This window comes from Narcine bancroftii, chromosome 3, assembly GCF_036971445.1.
Source record: "Narcine bancroftii isolate sNarBan1 chromosome 3, sNarBan1.hap1, whole genome shotgun sequence".
NCBI lineage: Eukaryota > Metazoa > Chordata > Chondrichthyes > Torpediniformes > Narcinidae > Narcine > Narcine bancroftii.
Genome location: NC_091471.1, coordinates 7,226,748 through 7,250,751, shown reverse-complemented (window position 1 = coordinate 7,250,751; position 24,004 = coordinate 7,226,748). Strand labels below are relative to the sequence as shown.

Genomic DNA, 24,004 nt, shown 5'->3' with positions numbered 1-24,004 from the left:
GGTGGGAGATGTGGATGATAGAGTTATGGAGGGAGGGATCCCTGGAGAAGGCAGAGAGGGAAGGAGAGGGGAATACGTGTATGGTAGTGAGATCATATAGTAGGTGGCAGAAATGGCCGAAGAATATATATTGGGCATAGAGGCTGAAGGAGAGGTAGGTGAGGACAAGGGAAATCCCGTCCTTATTACACATAGGGATGGAGGGAGCCAGGGTAGATGTCCAGATAATGGACGATATGCAAGTGAGGGCTGAGTTGATAGTGGTCGAGCAAAAGTCACATTGTTTGAAGAAGGAAGACATCTCTGATAATCTGACATGGAAGACTCATCCTGGACACAGATGTGACGGAGTCGGAGGAATTGAGAGAAGGGAATACAATTCTTGCAGGGAAGTGGGTGTGAAGAGGTGTCGTTGAGGTAGCTGCGTCAACTATCCCTAATTAGATTATGTCTTTCAAAATGCTTGTAAATGCTCTCATGATCTCCAACAGCTTTCCCACCAATGAAGTATGAATCACTGATCTATAATTTTTTGGATTATCTCTATTCCCTTCTTGAATAGGAGGAATAATATTTGCACTTCTCTCCCCAGTGACAACGTGAAGACTATTGCCAGTGGCTCAGCAATCATTCTCCCTCACTTCTCAGAATCTCATCTGGACCTGGTGACATTTAACTTCATGCTTTTCAAAAGCTCCAACACTTCCACCCTCCCAATGTCATTCTCACAGTTGCAAGGTCCTTTACTATGGTGAATATTGAGGACCTTCATTTCTTCTCTGACTCCACCAACATAGGTCCTTTCCTCACTGTGATAGTACAGACCTATCAGCAATGTATATAGTTACAGTATCTAGAGTGTAATGACTGTGCTTACAGCGGTTGGCTGAGAGCTTAGCCACACCTACTGTCTGGGCCTTAAAGGGTTGTGTCCATAGCCAGGTCGGATCATTCCGGACTGGTCGGCCACCTGTCTTTTGCTAATAAAAGCCTTGGTTTAGATCAACAAGTCTTTGGTTCTTTCGACGAGCTCTACACTCACATAATTCATCTTCATGTTCTTCACATATTTGTAGAATGCCTTGGGAAATTTCCTTAATTCTGCTCATTAAGGTCTTCTCATGGCCCCTTCGAGCTCTCCCAAGTCCTTTATACAGCCCTTTCCTGGCTATCTTACAACTTCTCTACAGCTACATTTCTTAAATTTCTCAGAAGCTTTTATTTTCTTAACTAGGTTTTCTATATCCCTTGTACATCATGGTTCTTTCACCTTACCATCCTTCCCCTGCCTCAATGGAAAGCACCATTCAAATGTTCTCTGAACATTTTCCACATATCTGCTGCCCTTCCTCCCCCCCGCCTACATCTGCTCCCAAGCGCCTGCCTAATAACATCATATTTTCCCCAAACCCAATTAAATATTTTCCCAAACTGTCTATTCCTATCCTTCTCCAGTGCTGTGGCAAAGGAGAGGTGTTGTGATCACTTTTTCCAAAATATTCATCACTGAGAGATTTGACATTTGATCTGGTTCTTTTCCCGCTATCAGGTCAAGTTTCACCTCTCCTCCAGTTGGCATATCTACATACTGAGTCAGGAATCCTTCCTGAACACTCCTCTCAAATTCCACTTCATTCAAACCCTCATTCTAATATGGTGCCACACAATATTTGGTAAGTTAAAATCACCCATCACTATAACCTTGTTCATTTGGAGCTTTCAAGAATCTGCTTCCCTATCTCCTCCTCGATATATCTGTTAATATTGGGGGGTGTCTATAGTGAATACCCAGGCGGGTTATTGCTCTCTTCCACCCTCACAGACTCAGCAAACATTTTCTGCAGCTGCGACAGTATCCCCGATTAGCAATGCCATTCCCCACCTCTTTTCCCTCCCTCAGTCTTTGTTGAAACATCTAAAAACCTAACTCTTGAGACAGCCAAGTCTCTGTAATGGCCATAATGTCATTGTTCTACATATTGACCCATGCTCTGAGTTCATCAGCTCCAATCCTAATACTCCTTGCATTAAAGTACATACATTCCAGCCCATTCAATTTACTACATTTATGTTTCATCTACTGCCTGTCCTTCTTCACAGTCTCCCTACACATAGCATCGACCATTTCATCAACTGCTCCATCAGCTGACCTGATACTCTGGTTCCCAAACCCCTGTCCAGCTCGTTTAAACCCTCACCAACAGCTCTATTAAACCTGCCTGCAAGGATATCGGTCCCTCTCTAGTTCAGGTGTAACCTAACTTTTTTGTACAATCATACCTTCCCCAGAGGAAATCCCAATGGTTCATAAACCAGAATCTCTGCCCCTGCACCAACTCCTCAGCTATGCATTCATCTGCCACAACTTCCTATTGTCCTTTCTATGTGTGGCACTGCCAGCATTCTGGAGATTATCCCATTTGAAATCCTGCTCTTTAGCTGCCTTCCTAACTCCCTATATCCATCCTTCAGGACCTCATGACTTTTTCATGACATCTGGCTGCTCACCTACCTCTCTTTGTTTGCCCTCTGTCCGTCATGCTTTAGCTGCCTTCCTAACTCCTCTTTAGCTGCCTTCCTAACTCCCTATATCCATCCTTCAGGACCTCATGACTTTTTCATGACATCTGGCTGCTCACCTACCTCTCTTTGTTTGCCCTCTGTCCGTCATGCTTTAGCTGCCTTCCTAACTCCTCTTTAGCTGCCTTCCTAACTCCCTATATCCATCCTTCAGGACCTCATGACTTTTTCATGACATCTGGCTGCTCACCTACCTCTCTTTGTTTGGCCTCTGTCCGTCATGCTTTAGCTGCCTTCCTAACTCCTCTTTAGCTGCCTTCCTAACTCCCTATATCCATCCTTCAGGACCTCATGACTTTTTCATGACATCTGGCTGCTCACCTACCTCTCTTTGTTTGCCCTCTGTCCGTCATGCTTTAGCTGCCTTCCTAACTCCTCTTTAGCTGCCTTCCTAACTCCCTATATCCATCCTTCAGGACCTCATGACTTTTTCATGACATCTGGCTGCTCACCTACCTCTCTTTGTTTGCCCTCTGTCCGTCATGCTTTACCCCTCCTTAGTTCACCAATTCCATATATGCCCTTGTCCTACCCATACCACCCTGTCCTCTTTACACTGGTTTTTCTTCTCCACACCCCCAGTCTTGATAAAGGGCTTCAGTTAAATGTTGATCATTCTTTTTCTCTCACAGATGCTCCTTGACCCACTGAGTTCCTCCAGCGGATTATGTTTAGTTTCAGATTCCAGCATCACTCCATGTGTCTCCAGTAATATTTGCATTGTTATTAGCCACTGGTCAGGTGCCAGAAGCCTAGAGAGTTACACCTTTGAAAAAGGCTACAAGGACAAATCAGGGAATTATTGGCCGGGGAATCAGTTGTGGATAAATTATTTAAAAAGAATTCTGAAAGGCCAAATCAGGAACCAATTAGGATAGTTCAATGGCTTTGTGTGTAGGGAACTATGACATAAATTAGATTGAATTTTTGAAGAGGTGACCAAGGCTGATGAGGGCAGGGCAGTTGACGTTGCATACATGGACTTTAATAAGGCTTTTAACAAAGTTATAAAGGTATCTCTTGGTGCCTGCCACATTGACCACCGCCAGTGGGCTGATATCGCCTCAAACCGTGCATCTTGGCGCCTCACAGTTTGGCGGGCAGCAACCTCCTTTGAAGAAGACCGCAGAGCCTACCTCACTGACAAAAGGCAAAGGAGGAAAAACCCAACACCCAACCCCAACCCACCAATTTTCCCCTGCAGCCGCTGCAACCGTGTCTGCCTGTCCCGCATCGGACTTGTCAGCCACAAACGAGCCTGCAGCTGACGTGGACTTTTACCCCCTCCATAAATCTTCGTCCGCGAAGCCAAGCCAAAGAAGAAGAAGAAAAGGTCCGATGACATGGGACATAGGGTAAAATTGGCTAAATGGATACACAATGGTAGGAACCTAGGGTGGTAGTAGAGGATTGTTATTGGAGGCCTATGATCAGTGGGGTGCCACACCAATCAGTGCCGGATTCACTGTTGTTTGTTATCCATAATAACTATTTGGAGGAGAATGCAGTTAGTATCTTTTGTAATATAGTGGTAACATTCAGTCTATATTAGGATATTTGGTCCCTCTTCTGAATATTTCTGTCATTTCTCTGAAAATGTGTTTCCCTACAACCTTCCTAGCAATCGACAGGATATTCCAATTAATTTCCTGACACTTCTGACATTTGTTAACTTAACCAAGTAGATTTTGCACTTGAAGGCTCCAAGAAATCCTCTTTCTCAATCATGAAAATATTCCCCTTACTCAACAATACTTTATCCTGTCTTTCCTTACTGGGGCAATTTTTCAATCCTGACAACACTTACACAAATCTCTTCTGCACCATCCCAAATGTTGTGAGCAGAGCTACATATGTCAGCAGGTATAATTTAATCCAAACAAGATTCCGAGTAAATTTGGTATCATCACCAGCCGGGTCTGTAATTATTTTTTTTATTTTAAGAAATACATTTTTGTTGATTAAAATAGCAACACTTCTAGCTTTTGAATTATAAGTTTATGCTAATACATAACCCATCCAATGTCTCTTCAATTTTAGATGTTCTGCCTCTGTTAGATGTGTTTCTTGTATGAATGCTATATCTATTTTTTTTAATTAATGTCAATTTTTTCCTTTTAATTTGATTTTGTATTCCATTAATATGAATATTTATGAATTTCAATGTATTCATCTTATTAATCTCAATTTCTCTACATACCACCATTTCAAATCCTCCAACTCTATTCCTCTAAAAATATATATATTTGAAAATTTATTTGATAACTTTGGGAGATCAAATGTAAGGAGAAAGTATACAGTTAACGAAGGTCTCTGAACAGCATAGATATGCAAAGGATCAGGGGGTCAAAGTCCGTAGCTCCCTGAAAGTGGGAACACAAGAAGAAAGGATGTTAAAGAAGACATAAAGCATGCTTGCTTTGATTGATCAGGCACTGAGCAGAAGAACGCGAATGTTATGTTGCAGCTACACCAAACTTTGGTTGGGCTGCACTTGGAATATTGTGTGCAATTCTGGTGTCCCCAGTATAGGAAGGATATAGAGGTTTTTCCAAGAATCCAGAAGAGATTTACAAAGACACTGCATGATAGGTGTACAAGCTCTAGAAGTTAGGTAAACTTGAACTGTTTTTTCTAGAGCAGGTAAGTCAGTCCAGATCTTTTTCACAGGGTAAAAATGTCAAATACTCCAGGATATGCATTTAAGGCCAGAGGGAGAACATTTAAAGATGTTTTACACATAGAGAATGGTAGGTATCTGAAACAGGCTATCAGGGAAGCAGACATACAGTATAAGTGAGGAGGCACATGAAAATATGGAGAATGGAGGGGCAGATGTTACTTAATTTAATAGCATGTTCGGCTCAGACATCCTGAGCCAGAGGGACTGTTCCCCTGTTTTAGCAAGAAACAAAACCCAATGCAGCATCTTTAAATGCATTTACTACTGACAGAAATATTCTTTAATGGTCCATAAACTACAGAAACAATTTTGGCACGAGTTCATACAGTGTTAACAAATGGCACTTACGATAAATGCACACTGAGGGTCAAAAGCGTAGGTCCCACAAGCAAAGAGATGAGTTTCATTCCAGACTTCCAAGATTCGAATATAATTGTAGCATTTATACTATCAGGCAAAAGAAAAAAAAAGTCAGTCGATAATCTTGAAATCAAATCACTGAACATGAAAAACCACAGCAAAATCTCCACGGCTAAGTGTACTGCACTAGACCCCAGCATCTGCAGATTTCTTGTTTAAAACCATAAAATTAGGATGTTATATTAGCTTATGTAAATATTACTTGTTCACACCATTTCTGATCCTAAATATTTCTTTGTCAAGGTTGCAAGTTATATGCTACAACATCTCATCAGTGGTAATAGCAGTAATGCATAAGAAAGCTTTTACATGCTTTCAGGCATTTTCCTGCAGCAGTCATAATACATTGGAAGGAATGCATGCACCATATTCCTTCAGAAGTAGCAGTGGCAGGAAGACACCTTTCGTGAAGCATCCTCCAAATGGAACTGATGGTCAAAAGCAATCTTCCACAGAAGTAGTCCAGACCTGATTGAATAAAGATGAGGGAGAAATTCAGCAGGTCACATCGATAGGAAGTAAAAGACAATCAACGTTTTGGGCCTGAGCCCTTTATTGGGAATGTAGAAAAACAGGTAGACACCTAAATAAAAAGGTGGGGAGAGGGAGGAAGTGGGACTAACAGGTAAAAAGTGGACACAGGTGGGAGAGTAGAAGATAAAGAAACTAAGAAGAGATGGGGAGAGAGCAGAGGGTAAAGAAGGGTAGTTTCACGTGAGTCCCCTTCCCAGTAGACCCAGAGATTTGTCTTCAGGGGAACTTTTCCACAGTTGGTAGCTCACTAACTAATTCTCAAATTAAATTCACAGAAATTGCCTTGTGTGTGGCCAGGAAGTGCATAGCAGTAACATAGAAGTCTGGCTCCCATCTCCTCATCGATAGGTGGTCTTCGGAAATGAATAGCTGCATCACACTTGAAAAGTTCATATACAATCTCAGGAAGGGAGGGATATAACACCTTCCTAAAAATCTGGCAGCCTTATTTAGACCATATTGGTACTTCACTGGTGCCAACATAGGGTTATGGTAGTCGGCCTCTGTAAAGATTTTATCACTGTGGTATTATTGTTTTACTGTACACACTGACAACAGGATGCTTTTTTGTTTCTTTTTCTTCTTTCTTTCTGTTTAATAGGACTTGTATAGAGGGGAGGGGGTGGAGGAAGGGAGGGCTCTCTTAATGTTTTGTATTTGGTATAGCTGTTGATTGTTAAATATATTTTAAATGATAAATAAAATATTACAAATAAAAGGAGAGGGAAGGAAGGAGACAAAGGGGTGGAGAAAGAAAGAGACCAGAGGAGGGAATTAATGGAAATGGGAAAAGTTGTTACTGATGCCGTCACGCCCAAAACGTTGATTGACTTTTATTTCTTATGGATGCTACCCTACCTGTTTATTTTCTCCAACACTTCAGTGCATTGCACAAGATACCAACATCTGCAGATTTTCCTAGCTCATCCTCTTGACAAGGTATCATTCTAGCTTTCTTGAAATCTAAATGTGATGAATTCCAAGAATTGCTAAAAAGTAATGACAGCAGAGAAAGATGCCTTCAGAATCCATCCCATCTGTTGTAGAGAATCTAGTCATCCCTATTCCCGCATTTGATCACCAAAGCCTTGACATAATTAATTTTTTTACCCTCAAAAGACCATCATATTTTCATTTGAAATCTTATATATAGAGTGTCAAATGATTAGTTATTTATTTATTTTATTTTATTTTTTTAAGCATATGTTATAAATTCTCTGGGGAGGGCTGGGGAAGAAAAAGGATAGTATGCTGCAAAATCAGCTGACAATTGTGGCTTATACCTCAACCCAAGATGTTAAAGGGAGTTGTGGTTGTCTTACAAGTGTGACAGATTATGTATTATTTTATATTATGCATAGATACATTTTTGGAAGATAGATTATGGTTTTTTAAAAAAGTATAGGTATTAAACAAACACCAACACTGCACAACATTTAAAATGCCAGAGCTCTGCTCAAGCCAGACAGTCCAGGCTCCCAGTGCCTTTGTAAAGACAATGGAAACTACTTTGCTGAAGGACTTCAAAAGTAGGTGTTAATTGAAAATGCTGTGGACTAATGGATTATTGTTTTGTAAAGCAACAGATGAACGGAATCAGAAGATTGGGTCTGGTTCCACTATCTGTCTGAATGCAGTTTGTTGCTCTAAGGTCATGTGGTTTTGCAAGCAGAGAGAGAAAGGAGAGACCAAACAGGCTTTCTCTAAGAAAGAGGGAGAACTAGTTTCTGCAGTATGGCAAGCTGGCAGCTTGTTTAAAACCCCATTTTGAAGCCGGGTTGTGAGTTCTGAGTTCAGCCTGTTTAAACTCCTTTATGGTCCATTCAAGAGGAGATGGCTGGCTTTATAATGTTTCACCTGAGATAAGGGAAACAGAAAAGGAACTCTGTGGTGACCCGAAAGAAAGAGGTTATCTTCTGAAAAACCCTGATGGGGCAAGTTTCTTCAGCAAGACACTGATCGGAAGGAATCAGTTTGTATGTGTCCAATGAGCAACAAATCTCTCTCTGAAAACCAACAAGAACTTTCCTGAGCAATAACCATTTACCTTTCAAGCCTGGTGAAAATTCAAAAATGTTAAATTCTGTGCATGGTATAAGAATTGCCTGATACCGGTGATTTTGGAGGAGTGAGGTGAGATTGGACTGTGAATCAAAGAACTTTTCTGAACTTACACACACATTAAATATGCTTGCGCTTAGAATTAGAAGGGGTTCAAGTTAATAGTAATAAGTTAAAGTTTGATCCTGTTTTTATGTTTAAAGAAAATTAAAAGTAGCTTTTATTTAAGAAAACCATTTGTCTTGGTGAGTTTCTATTGCTGCTGGATTTTGGGGTCCTCTGGGCCCGGCAAAGACAACTCAATTGGGGAGGGGGGAGTTCTTTTTTATTTTCTTCTTCCTTTCCTTTTAATCTTCTCATAAATCTTACTTTTTAAAGTTGCGTATCATCAGGTATAGTAAAAAATAATAATAATAATTTTCAAATATATATATATTTTTAGAGGAATAGAGTTGGAGGATTTGAAATGGTGGTATGTAGAGAAATTGAGATTAATAAAATGAATACATTGAAATTCATAACTATTCATATTAATGGAATACAAAATCAAATTAAAAGGAAAAAATTGACATTAATTTTAAAAAAATAGATATAGCATTCATACAAGAAACACATCTAACAGAGGCAGAACATCTAAAATTGAAGAGACATTGGATGGGTTATGTATTAGCATAAACTTATAATTCAAAAGCTAGAAGTGTTGCTATTTTAATCAACAAAAATGAATTTCTTAAAATAAAAAAAATAATTACAGACCCGGCTGGTAGGTACGCTATGATGATACCAAATTTACTCAGAATCTTGGACATTAATGTATATGCACCTAATGAGGATGATCAGAAATTTATGCAAGACAATTTTTTAATATTTATCAAAAACACTCAAGGTGGTGATTTTAATTTTAGTTTTGACCCTTTATTAGACAAAGCTGGAAAAAAATACTGTGATGGAATATTTGGGAATATTTTGGGGAGATAAATTGGTAAAATTAGAGTAGGTTACACACACACACTTCAAAACAGATCTTATTTAAAATACTGAAGAATTCATATTCAGTGACTTTACAGAAACTGTGGAGAATGCTATGGAAATTTCACAAGTGGCTGTTAATTGAAGTGAATGAATGGACTATTGCCTTTAAAAACTACAGGTGTGCCTTCTTTCACAAATGTGACTTCCCCTCCACCAATATCCACTCAGCCCACACCCGCATCTCCTCCATTTCCCACTCATCTGCCCTGGGCCCCTTCTGCCCCAAGACACAACCAACATACCACCCCACCAGCCTCCACATCCAATACATCATCCACCGGAATTTCTGGCATTTACTACAGGATTCCACCACTAGACACATCTTTCCCGCTTCTCAGCTTTCCACAGGTATCGCTCCCTCTGCGATTCCCTTGTGCACTCATCCCTCCCCACCCATCACATCTCTGGCACCTTCCCCAGTGCCAGCATGAGATGCAACACTTGCGCTCACACCTCCTCCCTCACCATGGTCCGGGGCCCCAAACAGCTCTATCATGTGAAGTAACACTTCACTTATACATACAGAGGACTTATTTACTGCATCTGGTGCACCCTTTATGGCATTCTCTACATCGGAAAGACTGGTCGCAGATTGAGAGATCGCTTCACTCAACACCTCCTCTCTGTCCGCAACCACAGCGACCTCCCAGTGGCCAACCACTTCAATTCTGGGTCATACTCCCAAGCTCACATGTCTGTCCATGGCCTTATGTACTGTCCCACCCTAACCACCCGCAGATTAGAAGAACAACACGTTATTTTCCATCTGGGCACCCCCCCAGGCAGATGGCATGAACATTGACTTCACTGTTTTCCCATTAAACCTGCTCGCCTTTTCTTCCCCCTCCCCCATTTCCTGCCTTTCCAGTTCTTTCACCTACACAGGCCTGCCTCCCCCACCTCCCCCCCCCCCACCCCCAACCTTTCAGGGCTGCTGTCCCATCTCTCCCTTGTCATCTCCTGCCCTGCCACCCCTCCCTCCACTCTTTTATACTGATGCTCACCAGCATTTTCTCATACTTTGATGAAGGGCTCAAGCCTGAAACATCAGTTATGTATCTCTGCCTTTGCTATATAAAGGACACAGCATTTTGTTTTTACTTCAACCACTGTGTCCACAGAATTTTGTGTTTTACTTCTACCTCACTTTCTCTTTCTTTCTGCATTAATTTTTTTTATAAATGTAATTTATAGTAATTTTCCCCTGTGATGCTGCAAAACAACACATTTCAGGATATGTTCATGGAAATAAATTCTGATTCTTCTGGATCTCTTGCCCAAAAGAGATCTCTTTATTTTTGACCTGCTGAGTTTCTCCACCATTGTGTTTTTATTTCTTTTCTACATCCATTGCCTAAAATCTGACACAGTGTTGCCAAATCTTTTTTAAAATTAGCTAATTCAAACTCTACTTTTCTCATCTTGGCAACATCACTATTTATCATCCTTCAATCTGAAAACCAATAACTTTCCCCTTTCAGTTTTTTGACCCTTGTTTTTTTTTAAATCACATTTGAACTTGTCACTCCTATTTCACAAGCCCTAATTTTGCTAATCGATCTTTTCTCAAATGCTTCATTTCAATCCATACAGTCAATATCTATTACATTCACTTTTTGATGCATCATCAAAAAAATTAATTTGGTTGAACAAACATGACCTGCCATTTTCTAAAGCTATGTCAGTTTTCCTTAATCAAGTCAAAGTACTTGTTAAACCCTCTAAGTATCTGTCAATTTTTTTCCCGATTATTGCTTAAACTTTACCCAGCATGACTGACTTGTCATCTATGTCAACAATCTGGATGATAATGTGGCAAATTAGATCAGCAAGCTTGCAGATGAATTGAAGATTGGAGGTAGACTGGATAGTGATGAAGGCTATCAAAGCTTGCAGCAGGATCTCAATTAGCTGGAAAAATGGGCACAAGATGGGAGATGGAATTTAATGAGGTAAGTGTGAAGTGTTGCATTTTGGGTGACTAACTAGTGAACAGTATACAGTAAACAGTAGGTGCCGAGGAGTGCAATAGACAACAGGATCTGAGAATACAGATAACGGTATATAATTCCCTGAAAGTGGTGTCACAGGTAAATTGGGCCATTAAATGACCCTTTGGCATACTGGCCTTTATAAATTAAAGTATTGCGTACAGGAGTTGGGATGTTATGGTCAAGTTGCATAAGACGTTGGTGAAGCCTAATTTGAATGAGGGAACAATTGAGGTGGTATACAAAAAATGAGGGGTATATATAGAGTACCATAAATATTCATGTATAATGCATTTCGTGTATAATGCAACCCACATTTTTGAGGGGAAGAAGGGGGAAAAATTTCACCCCCCTGTATAATACATCCTCTTCCCCTCGCCCGCCCGAGTTGCGCTAGCGTCTCTCCCCCCCCTCGCCTGCCCGAGTCGCGCTCGTGTCTCTCTACCCCTCCTCACCCACCTGATTCGCACTGCCATCTCTACCCCCTCGCCTGTCCAAGTCACACTGGCATCTCTCTCCCCCCTCACTTGCCCGATTCGCGCTGCCATCTCCCCCCTGCCCCCCCAGTCGTGCTGCCATCCCCCCTGCCCCCCCGTCGTGCTGCCGTCCCCCCTGCCCCCCCCGTCGTGCTGCCGTCCCCCCTGCCCCCCCAGTCGTGCTGCCGTCCTCCCCGCCCCCCCAGTCGTGCTGCCGTCCACCCTGCCCCCCCCAGTCGTGCTGCCATCCCCCGTCCCCATTCGTGATGCCTTCTCCCCCGTTCCCGTCATGCTGCCGTCCCCCCCTGCCCCCCCCAGTCGCGCTGCCATCAATGTAGGCAGCTGCTTAAAATCTTACTTATCGTTAACATAGAAACATAGATAGGAGCAGGAGTAGGTCATTCGACCCTTCGAGCCTGCTCCGCCATTCAACGAGATCATGGCTGATCTTAAAGTTCAGTACCCCGTCCCCACATTCTCTCCGTAACCTTTAATACATTTATACTGAAGAAATATATCTAATTCCCTCTTAAATAGATTTAATGAACCTGCCTCTACTGCCCTCTGTGGCAATGAATTCCACAGATTCACCACCCTCTGGGTCAAGAAATTCCTCCTCATCTCGGTCCTAAATGGTTTGCCTATTATCCTCAAACCATGGCCCCGGGTTCTGGATTTTCCCATCCTTGGAAACATCCCATCTGCATCCATTCTGTCCAGTCCTGCCAGAATTTTATAAGTCTCTATGAGATCCCCTCTCAATCTTCTAAACTCCAGCGAGTACAATCCCAATTTGCGCATTCTTTCCTCATAAGTCATTCCTGCCATTCCAGGTATCAGCCTGGTGAATCGCCTCTGCACTCCCTCCATTGCAAGAACATCCTTCCTTAGATAAGTTGACCAAAACTTCACACAATAGTCCAGGTGGTGTCTCACCAAGGCCCTGTACAGCTGCAGTAAGGTATCCTTGTTCCTATACTCAAACCCTCTTGATATGAAGGCCAACATACCATTTGCCTTTTTAACCGCCTGCTGTACCTGCATGCTCGCCTTCAGAGACTGATGTACAAGTACCCCTAGGTCTCTCTGCGCTTCCCCATCTCTTAATCTATTGCCATTCAAACAGTAATCTGCCCTCCGGTTTGTATTACCAAAGTGGATAACCTCACATTTATCCACATTGTAGTGCATTTGCCATGTATCTATCTGCCCAGTCCCTCAATTTATCCAAATCACACTGGAGCTTCCTGACACCCTCTTCCGTGCACACAACCCCTCCTAGCTTAGTGTCATCTGCAAATTTGGAGATATTACATTCAATCCCCTCATCCAGATCATTAATGTAAATTGTGAACAGCTGGGGTCCCAGTACAGATCCCTGTGGCACCCCACTGGTCACCGCCTACCACTCAGAAAACGAGCCATTTATCCCAACTCTCTGTCTTCTACCTGCCAGCCAGTTCTCAATCCACATCAATACTTTGCCCCCAATCCCATGGCAGAATTTTTTTAAAATTATAACCTCGTGTATAATGTGATTCCCCCTACTTTGAGCTCAAATTTCGGTACAAAATATTTTGCATTATACACTCTTGCATTATACATTTACAGTAAATGCTTGCAGATTTTTTCACTGAGGTTAGGTGGAGATAAGATCTAGACAGAGAGTATATGGGTTAAGGATGAAAGGTAAAATGTTTCAGGGGAACAAGTGAGGTGGTGAATGTGGGCACAATTTTAATATTTAACAAAAAATTTGCATAGGTATATGGATGAGAAGTGTATGGAAGGCTTTGGTCTGGGTGAAGGTAGGCAGAATAATAAATTAGCACAGTCTATAGGCCCTTTCATGCCAGGCCTCCACCTAAAGGCTGGCTGTAAGCACGGAGGCCCTAAAAGGATGCATCTGAATCACATTCATATTGAGCGGCGCCTTGTAGGTGTGGCAACTGGTGCTGTAGCGCCACCTGTCATAAATACGCAGCACAGCAATGGCTGGCTTCCCCACCCATAATCCCCCACGCAGCTGGAACCAGTTTTGTGTTTCCCAGAACAGTTCTAGCTGCGTGGCGGATTATGGGAAGGGAAGACAGTCATTGCTCTGCTGCGTTTCAAGCCAAAACTGCCCAGTGAGGTGCCGGAGCAGCCAGCGGGGATGTCACAGAACACACCGGTTGCTCCCTGATAGCCACCACCTGGACAGCCTCCGTTGGCCACTCCCAACCTGATGGCCCCCACCGAACACCCCTTCACTGACTGCTCCTACAGGCTGCCCATGCCCTAACAGTCACCGCCGTCTGCCCCTGACCTGATGGCTCCTGCTAGTCGCCCCAGCCCTGAGGGGGTCATGGAGGGAGAGAGAGGGAAGATGGGTCGCTGGCTGATGGCGACATCGGCCCGCCCCCTAACCAGCCGCTTGCATTCACGTGAGACAGTGGAAAGCAGCGCTCCACCGATTAATCTTCCCCAAAAGGGATCGCAATTGGTGCCTTGGAGCCGGCCATGGCGATTCATGGAGGTAAGTCTCCTGTTACAAGCATAGAGAACCCCAAAACCCATCAGCAATAGATATTCACCAAGACAAATGGTTACTTAAACAAAAGTTGCTTTTAATTATCTTTAAACATAAAAACAGGATCACACTTTAAATTATCACTATTAACTTAACTAACCTAACATAACCCCCTTCTAATTCTAAGCACACATGTATGTAATATGTGTGTAAGTTCAGAAAAGTACTTTGATTCACAGTCCATTCTTACTTCTCATTCCTCCAAGTTCACTGGTTGCAGGCAATTCTTATACTGTGCACAGAATTTAACATTTATGAATTTCACCCGGCTTTGGTGCTCGAAAGGTAAATGGTTACCATTCAGGAAGGTTCTTGTCAGTTTTCAGAGAGAGATTTGTTGTTCGCTGGACACCCACAACTAATTCCTTTTAATCAGCTACTTGCTGAAGAAACTTGCTCCCTCAAGGTTCTTCAGATGATAACCTCTTTCTTTCAGGTCACCAGAGAGTTCCTTTTTGTTTCTCTTATTTCATTAAGAAACATTAGGCAGCCAGTCCTCTCCTCTTGCATGAACCACAAGGACTTTGACCAGGCTGAACTAAGCGCTTAAAACCCGTCTTCCAAATGGGGTTTTTCCACAAGCTTGCCAGCTTGACCTGTTCCAGTCCCAGCTGTTGTTGCTGACTGTAAAACTGCAGAACTGAATTTCACCCCCCCCCCTCTCTCTCTCTGCTTGCAAAACCACATGACCCTCTTAGAAAGTTCCACTCCAGACAGCCTGTGGCTATGATAAGTTCTTTCATCTGTTGACTTTTTGTAAATAACAATCCATTAGTGAAGTGTCTTGGGTATTCTCCAAAGCTTTTGCAAAGGCTCTTGGTGCCAGGCTGTTCAGCATGAGCAGAGCGCCAGTATTTTAAATAAGATCTGTTTTAAAGTGTTTGTATGTGACCTACACTAAAAAACCTGCCCTGATTTATCTCCCAAAATCATATCTATTATCAATACAAACACATTATCTGTCAATCCCAAAGTAAGGGTGGAAAATCTCCACTTTTACAGTCAGGCTTATTTCACTACATGAAAGGCTCTGTTTTTGTGCAGTGGTGTTCTACCATTCTATGCTGTCAACAGGTCTGTCCATGCATCACTTTTTCAAAAAGAATTGGAAAGTAGCAAAGGTCGCACATTCTGGCCCCTCCCTCCCCATCTAGAAAAGATTATTGGTTAATCAAAGTAGTACTGTCTTTTTACCCCCTCCATAAATCTTCGTCCGCGAAGCCAAGCCAAAGACTGTTGTGACAGAGTATATAGATATGTTTTGGAGATAAATTGGGAAAGGTTTGTTAGAGTAGGTCACATACCAACACTTTAAAACAGATCTTATTTAAAATACTGGAGCTCTGCTTAGGTTAGACATATCAGGTCCACCGCTTTTGCAAGAGCTTTGGAGAGTGCTCAAGAGACTTCACTAATTGATTGTTGTTTACAAAAGGCAACAGATTAAATATCTTATTGGAGCTGCTTATTGTCTGAAAATAGAACTTGCAGTTCTAAGAGGGTCATGTGGTTTTGCAAGCATTAGAGAGTCAAACAGGCTTTATCTCAGTCAGAGAGAGAGAGAGACACAGAGATCACTTGGACAGTGTTATAGTCCGTAAGAGCAGGTGGGACTGGAACAGGACAAGCTGGCAGGCATGTGGTATGCCCCATTTTGGAAGACGGCCTGGTCAAAGCCCTTGTGGTTTACACAAGAGGAGAATAAGTGAAACAAAAGGGAACTCGGTGATGACCTGAAAGAAAGAGGTTAGCATCTGGAGAACTCTGAGGCAACAAGTTTCGTCAGCAAGACACTGGAGTGGTTGATTAAAAAGCAATCAGTTGTGGATGTCCTGGAACAACAAATCTCTTTCTGAAAACCAACAAGAACCTTCCTGAGCGTTAACTATTTACCTTTCAAGTACCAAAGCATGGTGAACTTTACAAATGTTAAAATCTGTGCACAGTACAGGTACACAATCCTTTATCCGGAACCCTTGGGGGACAGTGTGCTCCGAATTTTGGATTTTTCGAGATTTCAGAACAAAAGCCAGCTGCCCCAGATTTAAGCCCATCCGAATTGTGCTGCCTTATCCACCTCCTTCCAGTCACACTGCCGTCTCTCTCCCCTCGCCTGCCTGAGTTGCACTGCCGTCTCTCCCCCGTTCCACTCGAGTCATGCTGCTGCCTCTCTCTCTCCCCGCCTGCCCAAGTCGCACTTCTCTCTCTCCCCCACACCCGCCCAAGTCGTGCTGCCGTCTCTCTCCCACCCGAGTCGTGCTGCCATCTCTTCCCCTCGTCCCCCACCCCCAGCCGCCCAACCTAGTCACGCTGCTGTCCCTCTCTTCGCTCTGCTGTACCAGCACCAGGAAATAAAATGCTGGTTTTTGGAACTTTCCAGATTTTAGATGTCCAGATAAAGGATTGTGTTCCTGTATAAGAATTGCCTGCAACCAGTGAACTTGGAGGAATGAGAAGTGAGACTGGACTGTGAGCCAAATAACTTTTCTGAACTTACACACACACACACACACACACACACATTACATACACATGCGCTTAGGTTAGTTAAGTCAATAGTGATAAGTTAAAGTGTGATTCTGTTTTCATGTTTAAAGATAATTAAAAGCAACTTTTGTTTAAGTCACCATTTGTCTTGGTGAATATCTATTGCTGCTGGGCTTATGGGTCCTCTGGGCTCGTAACACTGTATTAGACAGTCTGCTTCTCAAGCTGTTATTTTGTTCATGGGCAGTCTGTTCCTCAGCTCATAATTTCTGGCCAAAATCTTTTTAATACCATTACCCAATGTCTGTCTTGATAAGTAATTGCAACACTTATTTGATGAGGAGAGTTCATGATAAATACTGAACCAAAACAATTTGGTCTTGCTTCCTTCTGTGACTCAATTGGAAAATAATTAGTTTCTTTTTTTTTAAACTTTATTTAAGATTTTCAAAATATGTAAAAACAATGCATAGAAATAATATCAAAATCATCTAAAACATAAACCCATCCCACCCATCCCCATCCTCAGCAAGCATCGCAAGGGGAGTAAAAAAAATAAGTAGCAAATACAGAAATAAAACTATATAGTATCTTAAGATATTTCTAAACCCATACATTTCAAATAAGATGACCACATTTGATCAAAAAAAGTATAATTATCATCCAAATTATATGTTATCTTTTCCATACAGATACAAGATCTAAACTCATTCTGCCAACGTACTATATTTAGTTTCTACATCATCTTTCCAAGCAATCACTATACATTTCCGCGCTACTGCCAATACTAGATGAACAAAAGCTATCTGAAACTAATCCAACCCCAAACCAGTCAACGAAACAGTGTAACCCAATAAAAAATTTCTGGATCTAATGGCAATTTGATCTTAAATAATTTTTCCAAAAATACTCTAATTTTTTTCTCAAAATGGTTGAACATTATCGCAAAGCCAAACTGAATGCAAAAATGTTCCAATATGTTGTCCACATCTAAAACATAAATCTATATACTGAATCCATATTTTTTTCAATTTCTCAGGGATGAAATACAGCTGATGCAAAAACAATTATAATTAACCATACTATATCTTACATTAAGTAATTTAGTCACCCCATCTTGGCACATAATTTCCCAATCTTCCTGAGGTATATCGTAAGATAAATCCCTTTCCCATCTATTTCTAGACTTATTTAAATTTGACTTATCCATACCATCTTGTAACAATGCATACATATCAGAAATAAAACCTTTTTTCAACAAATGTGAAATCAAAAATTCAAATTTCATTAATGTAGGCTTTATCATTTCTTTCCCAAAATTGTCCCTAACTAATGCTCTAACATGATAAAACACAAATTAAGATTTCACTGATAGTCCAAATTTTTCTCTAATTGATTAAAAGAAAGAAATTGTCCTTCTTCAAATTAATCCTCCAACATATTTATACCTTCAAGTTCCCATTCCTTTCAATACATATTATTCAACGAAAAAGGAATGTCTATTTTGATATCTTACTTTTCGTACCTATAATAGAATTCCTTTTAGTCCAAATCCCTAATAAGTGTTTTAAAACTGGCACATTATAACCATATAACAATTATAGCACGGAAACAGGCCAATTTGGCTCTCCTAGTCCGCACTGATCCAAGTACCCTCCTCTAATCCCACTTACCAACACTCTGCCCAATTCCCTCCAACCCCCTCCCATCCATATACTTATCCAACTCTTTCTAAAGTGACAAAATTGACCCTGCCTCCACCACCTTTCCCAGAAGCCCATTCCATACAGCAACCCCTCTCTGAGTAAAGAAGATCCCCCTCATGTTACTCCTAAACCTTTGCCCGTCAGCTCTCAATCCATGACCTCTTGTATCATTCTCTCCTACTCTCAATGGGAAAAGCCTTTCCACATCAACTCTATCTATCCCGCTCATTACCTTAAATACCTCTATCAAATCCCCTCTCAGCCTTCTACGTTCCAAGGAATAAAGACCTAAGTTGCTCAATCTTTCCTTGTATTCCAGATGCTGAAACCCAGGCAACATTTTTGTAAATCTTCTCTGCACTCTCTCTATCTTGTTAATATCCTTCCTATAAATCGGTGACCAGAACTGCACACAGTTCTCTAAATTTGGCCTCACCAATGCTTTGAACAGTTTCGTCATTACTTCCCAACTCCTATATTCTATGCACTGATTTAGATAGGCAAGCATACTAAAGGCCTTCTTCACCACCCTATCCACATGCGCTCCTACCTTCAGGGAACAATGCACCGTTATTCCTCAATCTTTCTGCTCCACTGCATTCTTCAACGCCCTCCCATTTACCACCTATGTCTTGCTTTGATTATTCTTTCCAAAATGAAGCACCTCACACATCAGCATTAAACTCCATCTGCCATCTTTCTGCCCACTCCTCTAAGCAGTTTAAATCACTCTGCAACCTTTGAAAACCCTCTTCATCATCCACAATTCCCCCTATTTTAGTATCATCTGCATATTGATCGCTATTTGACATGAACCATTACTCTTAAATATTTAATCTTATCAGACCATCGTAATTTAGTAATCTGTCTACACTCACTATAATCCCTATCTGAAATTGGCAATATTTCACTTTTATCCCAATTTACTTTATACCCAGATAATATACCATATTGTTCCAGACATTCTTGCAAATATTTTAAAGATTGTTCTGGATGTGTCAAATATATCAATACATCATTAGCAAATAAATTCATCTTATATTCATCATCTGCAAACTTTATCCCTTTAATATTACCATTATGTATTATTGCTTGAGCTAACGGTTCTATGACCAATGCAAACAGGGCTGGCGACAATGGACAAACTTGGCGTGTTGATGGCATTAATTTAAATGATGAAGAGGTTTGACCATTTGTCACCACCCTAGGAACTGGGTTTTTATATAATGCCTTAACTCAACCAGTAAAAAAAAAGGTCCAAATTTAAATTTTTCTAGCACTTTAAATAAAAAATTCCACTCAACTCGGTCAAATGCTTTTTCCGCGTCAAGCGCGACCACCATATTGGTAGGTTGGGTTTGCTGACTTGATGCACCGATCAACTTAATCATTCTAAGAATGTTATCAGAGGCGTACCTATTTTAATAAAACCTGCCTGATCAACATGTACTAATTGAGGCAAATATTTAGCAAGTCTATTTGCCAATATTTTGGCTATTATTTTATAATCTACATTCAATAACAAAATTGGTTGATATGAGGCCACATTCAACGGAACTCTTTTTTTTTTGGTATTACTGTAATTATCACACTTGAACATGATTCTGGTAAAGATTGCTCCGCTCCCGAGTTACTTGTCAGTATAGTGACTATTTCTGATTGTGCATGAAAATCTTGAGTCGCCTTCACCAATTTTTCTTTCCTGGGTATTCAGACCATGCAGTCCAAGAATATTTTTCTTCACCTAATGGTCAAATACCACTGAAGTTAAGATTGCAAGCTGCCTTATCAACCAAGAAAAGCAAGCATATCTCAAAACAATTTAGATTTCACGGATTTCTGCTTGAAGGCATTTTTTTTCTTATTGACCAAGACTCTCTTTACCCTTACCTTTGATCCATAATTTATGAATAGGCCTTTTTTTTTGTTTAAAAAGGAACTTTCATCTGTCCTTAATCTGCTTTAAATCTTCAATGTGAAAGTGAAAAGAATTCCAAATTTACATGGTTTTCATTTTTCCTTTCTGTTATGCATTTCTTGGGTTACAAATATTTGGTCAATTTACCAAATAATAGGGCTACTGTAATAGACAGCATGCAAAAATGACCCCATTGTTCTCTTTTCATGGCATCCCAAAAAAGCAGTTATTAAAATCTGCAGTTCATATCCTCATTTGTCTGATGAAATGAATTCAGCATTATATAATCTAAGACGAATGATTATCATTTACACCACATCGAACTTAAAAAGTAAAAGTGAAATAATTAAGTTTGCTGAGTTTTCAAACACCACTCACTAATAGTAATTACTGTTGCCACACATCTGGCCTTCGATACTTCAATTTCCATTACGAGAATGACATAGATTTATGTGATATCAATAAAAGAGTCATATGATCCATTATATATAACTTCAAATACCTCAGAAATGCACTGTTACTCATTTTCTTTCTTGGACAAAAATATTTACAACTTCCTCTTGGAATCATGATCACTGGCTGACTCCATTACCTTGTCAAACAATGCACACATTCACCCTTATGGAAGCACATCCCTGATGAAGCCTCATTCCAGTGGGAGGGATATTGGGAAATAACAACAGCCAATCCCATGATTTTCCTTCATTAAAATTAAACAGTTGAAAACAGCATGTGTGTGGTTTCCCAAATTACACACCTGACAGCATCAGTTTGAGTCAAGGGGTGAATATTTTAAGGTGAAGTATTCAGAAGGTGCAAACAAAGGCTTTTTCAATTTTTTTGATGGATAAAAGAGTATATGGATTATTCAAACATAGTAAGGAACTTATCTGCAGTGATTGAGTTAATATTCATGCCCTTACATCGCACCTGAAAGGTTAGATCAATAGCCAAGTGATGTTTGTAGGACCTTCCTGCTCACAAATTGGCTGTTGCTTTTGTTACCTTGTCTGCATTGGCTGTTAGGTACACATCTCAATGCACAGCTTAAGGGCATAGTACCATTCTCTGCTTCTTTTTATTCACACTTTATACAGACATTGCAAAAATTCAATTCACCTTACATGAGCATTGGGCATCCCAAGACTGCATGTTTAGTCCCCAGTACTTTTCCCTGCACACTCATGACTACATAATCAAGTTTGACTCCAACAAGCATAAATTCGCTGATGACACCTGCTGCTGTTGAATGGATAACTGGAATAATGAGTCAGAATGCAGGATGAGATGGCAACCTGGCGCCAGAACAACAATCTTGTACTCAATGTCACCAAGACGAAGTAGCTTATTGTTGATTTTGGGAAGGGGAGACCAGGGGACCATATACCTGTCCACATGGATGAGATGGAGGTGGAAAGGGTTTGTACCTTCAAGTTCCTGAAAGTCCATATTCCAGAAGACCTCTCCTGAAGCCAGCTTATCAGTAGAAGGTACAGAATCCTGAAGATCACCACCTCCAGCTTCAACAACAGTTTTTTTTCCCAAAGGCCATCAGACCCTTGAACCTCCTGGTTGCACTAATCATGGACTGGTAGCCAACACCACTAAAGGACTACCACTAAAGAAGCTACTCAGCTACAGCAAGTAAAAATTTCAGTGCATTTGTATGTTGTACAACGTATAGGGCAATAAAGGCAGGCAGTTAGCTTCGTGGTTAGCATAAGGCTGTTAAAGGGCCAGCCACCCGGGTTCGAGTCCCGCATTGTCTGCAAGGTGTTTTTACATTCTCCCGGTGTCTGCGTGGGTTTCCTCTGGGTGTTCCCATTTCCTCTCACCATTCAAAATATATTGGGGTTGACTCATGGGCTGAAATGGCTTGCTTCCGCGCTGTATATTTAATTTTTAAAAATTTTTTCATTGTATTATGTTTGAGACAACAACTCCATTCAGTCCACCAAGGTTGTCTCATTTTTGTTCACCTTTTCCACCTGCTGCCTGCATCTAGTTACTTGGACGTCACCCTCCTCCAGCAGATTCTCTCTGCATGGTCAGCTGATCTACCCTTCATAATCACTCTCGCTTCAACTGCCTTCATCCCTTCCTCATCTCCCCCACCTGGCTCCAATATGCAATATGCATGATGGAAAGTATGGCCTAACAGAGCATTCAAAAGTACATACGTTTTAATGAATGGAAAAGTCACAGGCTTTGCAGTTCAGTCCTTACTTGGAGCATCAAATCAACACCATTGTTATTTCATACTGTTGTCAATCGTTGTGTTCAACCTAATCCTGCTCTTGGCTCACATTCACTCAGACCCATCTGGCAGGGTTGATAGATAGCAGTCTCAAGCTGAGTTGATGTTTTTCCCCTTTCGCAATTCAAACTGTATTGCCATTACCAAACCAAAACACATCAAGTAATTCAGCAAAGACTGAAGATTATGTAGTCAGGACAATCTAGCCTGATGACAGTTTTATGCTTTCATGTAAGCTTATGCATTGTGAAAACATTCATACTCAAAATAAGTGTGACAGTGGTAAGAGTCCAATTCAGGAGACAACAGGAAATAATTAAATCGTGGCTGATCTATTTCAATTCCATCTTTGATCTACATGCCTTGAAAGAAAAAAAATCTAATATCTGAAAGATCCAATTGTCTCAAAGTCCACACTTTCTACTAAAGAGAAAAAGACTTCTCTGATTTTGCTTTCTGATGTATTATCCAGGCCAGCTACACCCCTAAGGGATAAACTGGTATTTCATGATACTTTTGTAATTGTAAAGCTTTTGTTTTCAATTTCTACTAATTTACAATTAATCTATGGAGGCAAAGGAAAAAGTGGTCTGCTGGACCTGCTGCGTTCCTTCTCCAGTTTGAGTTTTGCCGACCATTGTTGATGGATCCTTCACTCATACTTCCTCCATTTCCTGCACGTCTACTCTTGCCCCTCCCTCATACACAGAAAGGAGATAAGAGTTCCTTTGATCCTTATCTTTTATCCCACCAGCCTCCTTACCCTGCTTAACATCCTTTGTTATTTCAGCCAACTGCAACAGTACACCACTATCAGTCACCACTTCCCCTCTCCCCCACTTTTTGACTTCTGCAGGGATCACTCACTCCTTGGTTTGCTCATCCTTCTCAGCCCAACTCTCCCTGTCCCTCTGCAACTGTAGGAGGTGCCACACATATCCCTACTCCATCACTTATGGATCTAAACAACCCTTCCAAGTGAGGCACAGAGATTCATGTGCACCATGACCAACTTTATCCAAATCTTGCAGTGCTCTCAACATGGTCTCCTCTACATTAGAAATTGTAGATTAGACGACTATATCTGCCCACAATGGCTTTGAGATGTATGTCATTTCATCTCCCCTACCAATTCTCACATCAACTTTTCTGTCCTGAGCTTTCTCCATTCCACAGTGAGGCCAAATGCAAACTCGATGAATTATCTCCAACACTGCATTTAAGAAGCCAACAACCCCATTCAGTCCACTGAGGTTGTCTCATTTTTGTTCACCTTTTCCACATGCT

At 41.1% G+C, this 24,004-nt stretch overlaps 1 protein-coding gene across 3 annotated transcripts in view; it reads right to left on the bottom strand.

Moving 5' to 3' along the window:
• The window catches only part of sema4f (sema domain, immunoglobulin domain (Ig), transmembrane domain (TM) and short cytoplasmic domain, (semaphorin) 4F), a 245,386-nt gene that overhangs the window by 72,610 nt on the left and 148,772 nt on the right, over positions 1-24,004 (bottom strand). For all 3 annotated transcript variants that reach the window (XM_069923461.1, XM_069923464.1, XM_069923462.1), the window contains one exon: positions 5,612-5,710. In XM_069923461.1, coding sequence (XP_069779562.1) covers positions 5,612-5,710 — 99 coding nt within the window. The remainder of the gene's footprint in view (positions 1-5,611; positions 5,711-24,004) is intronic.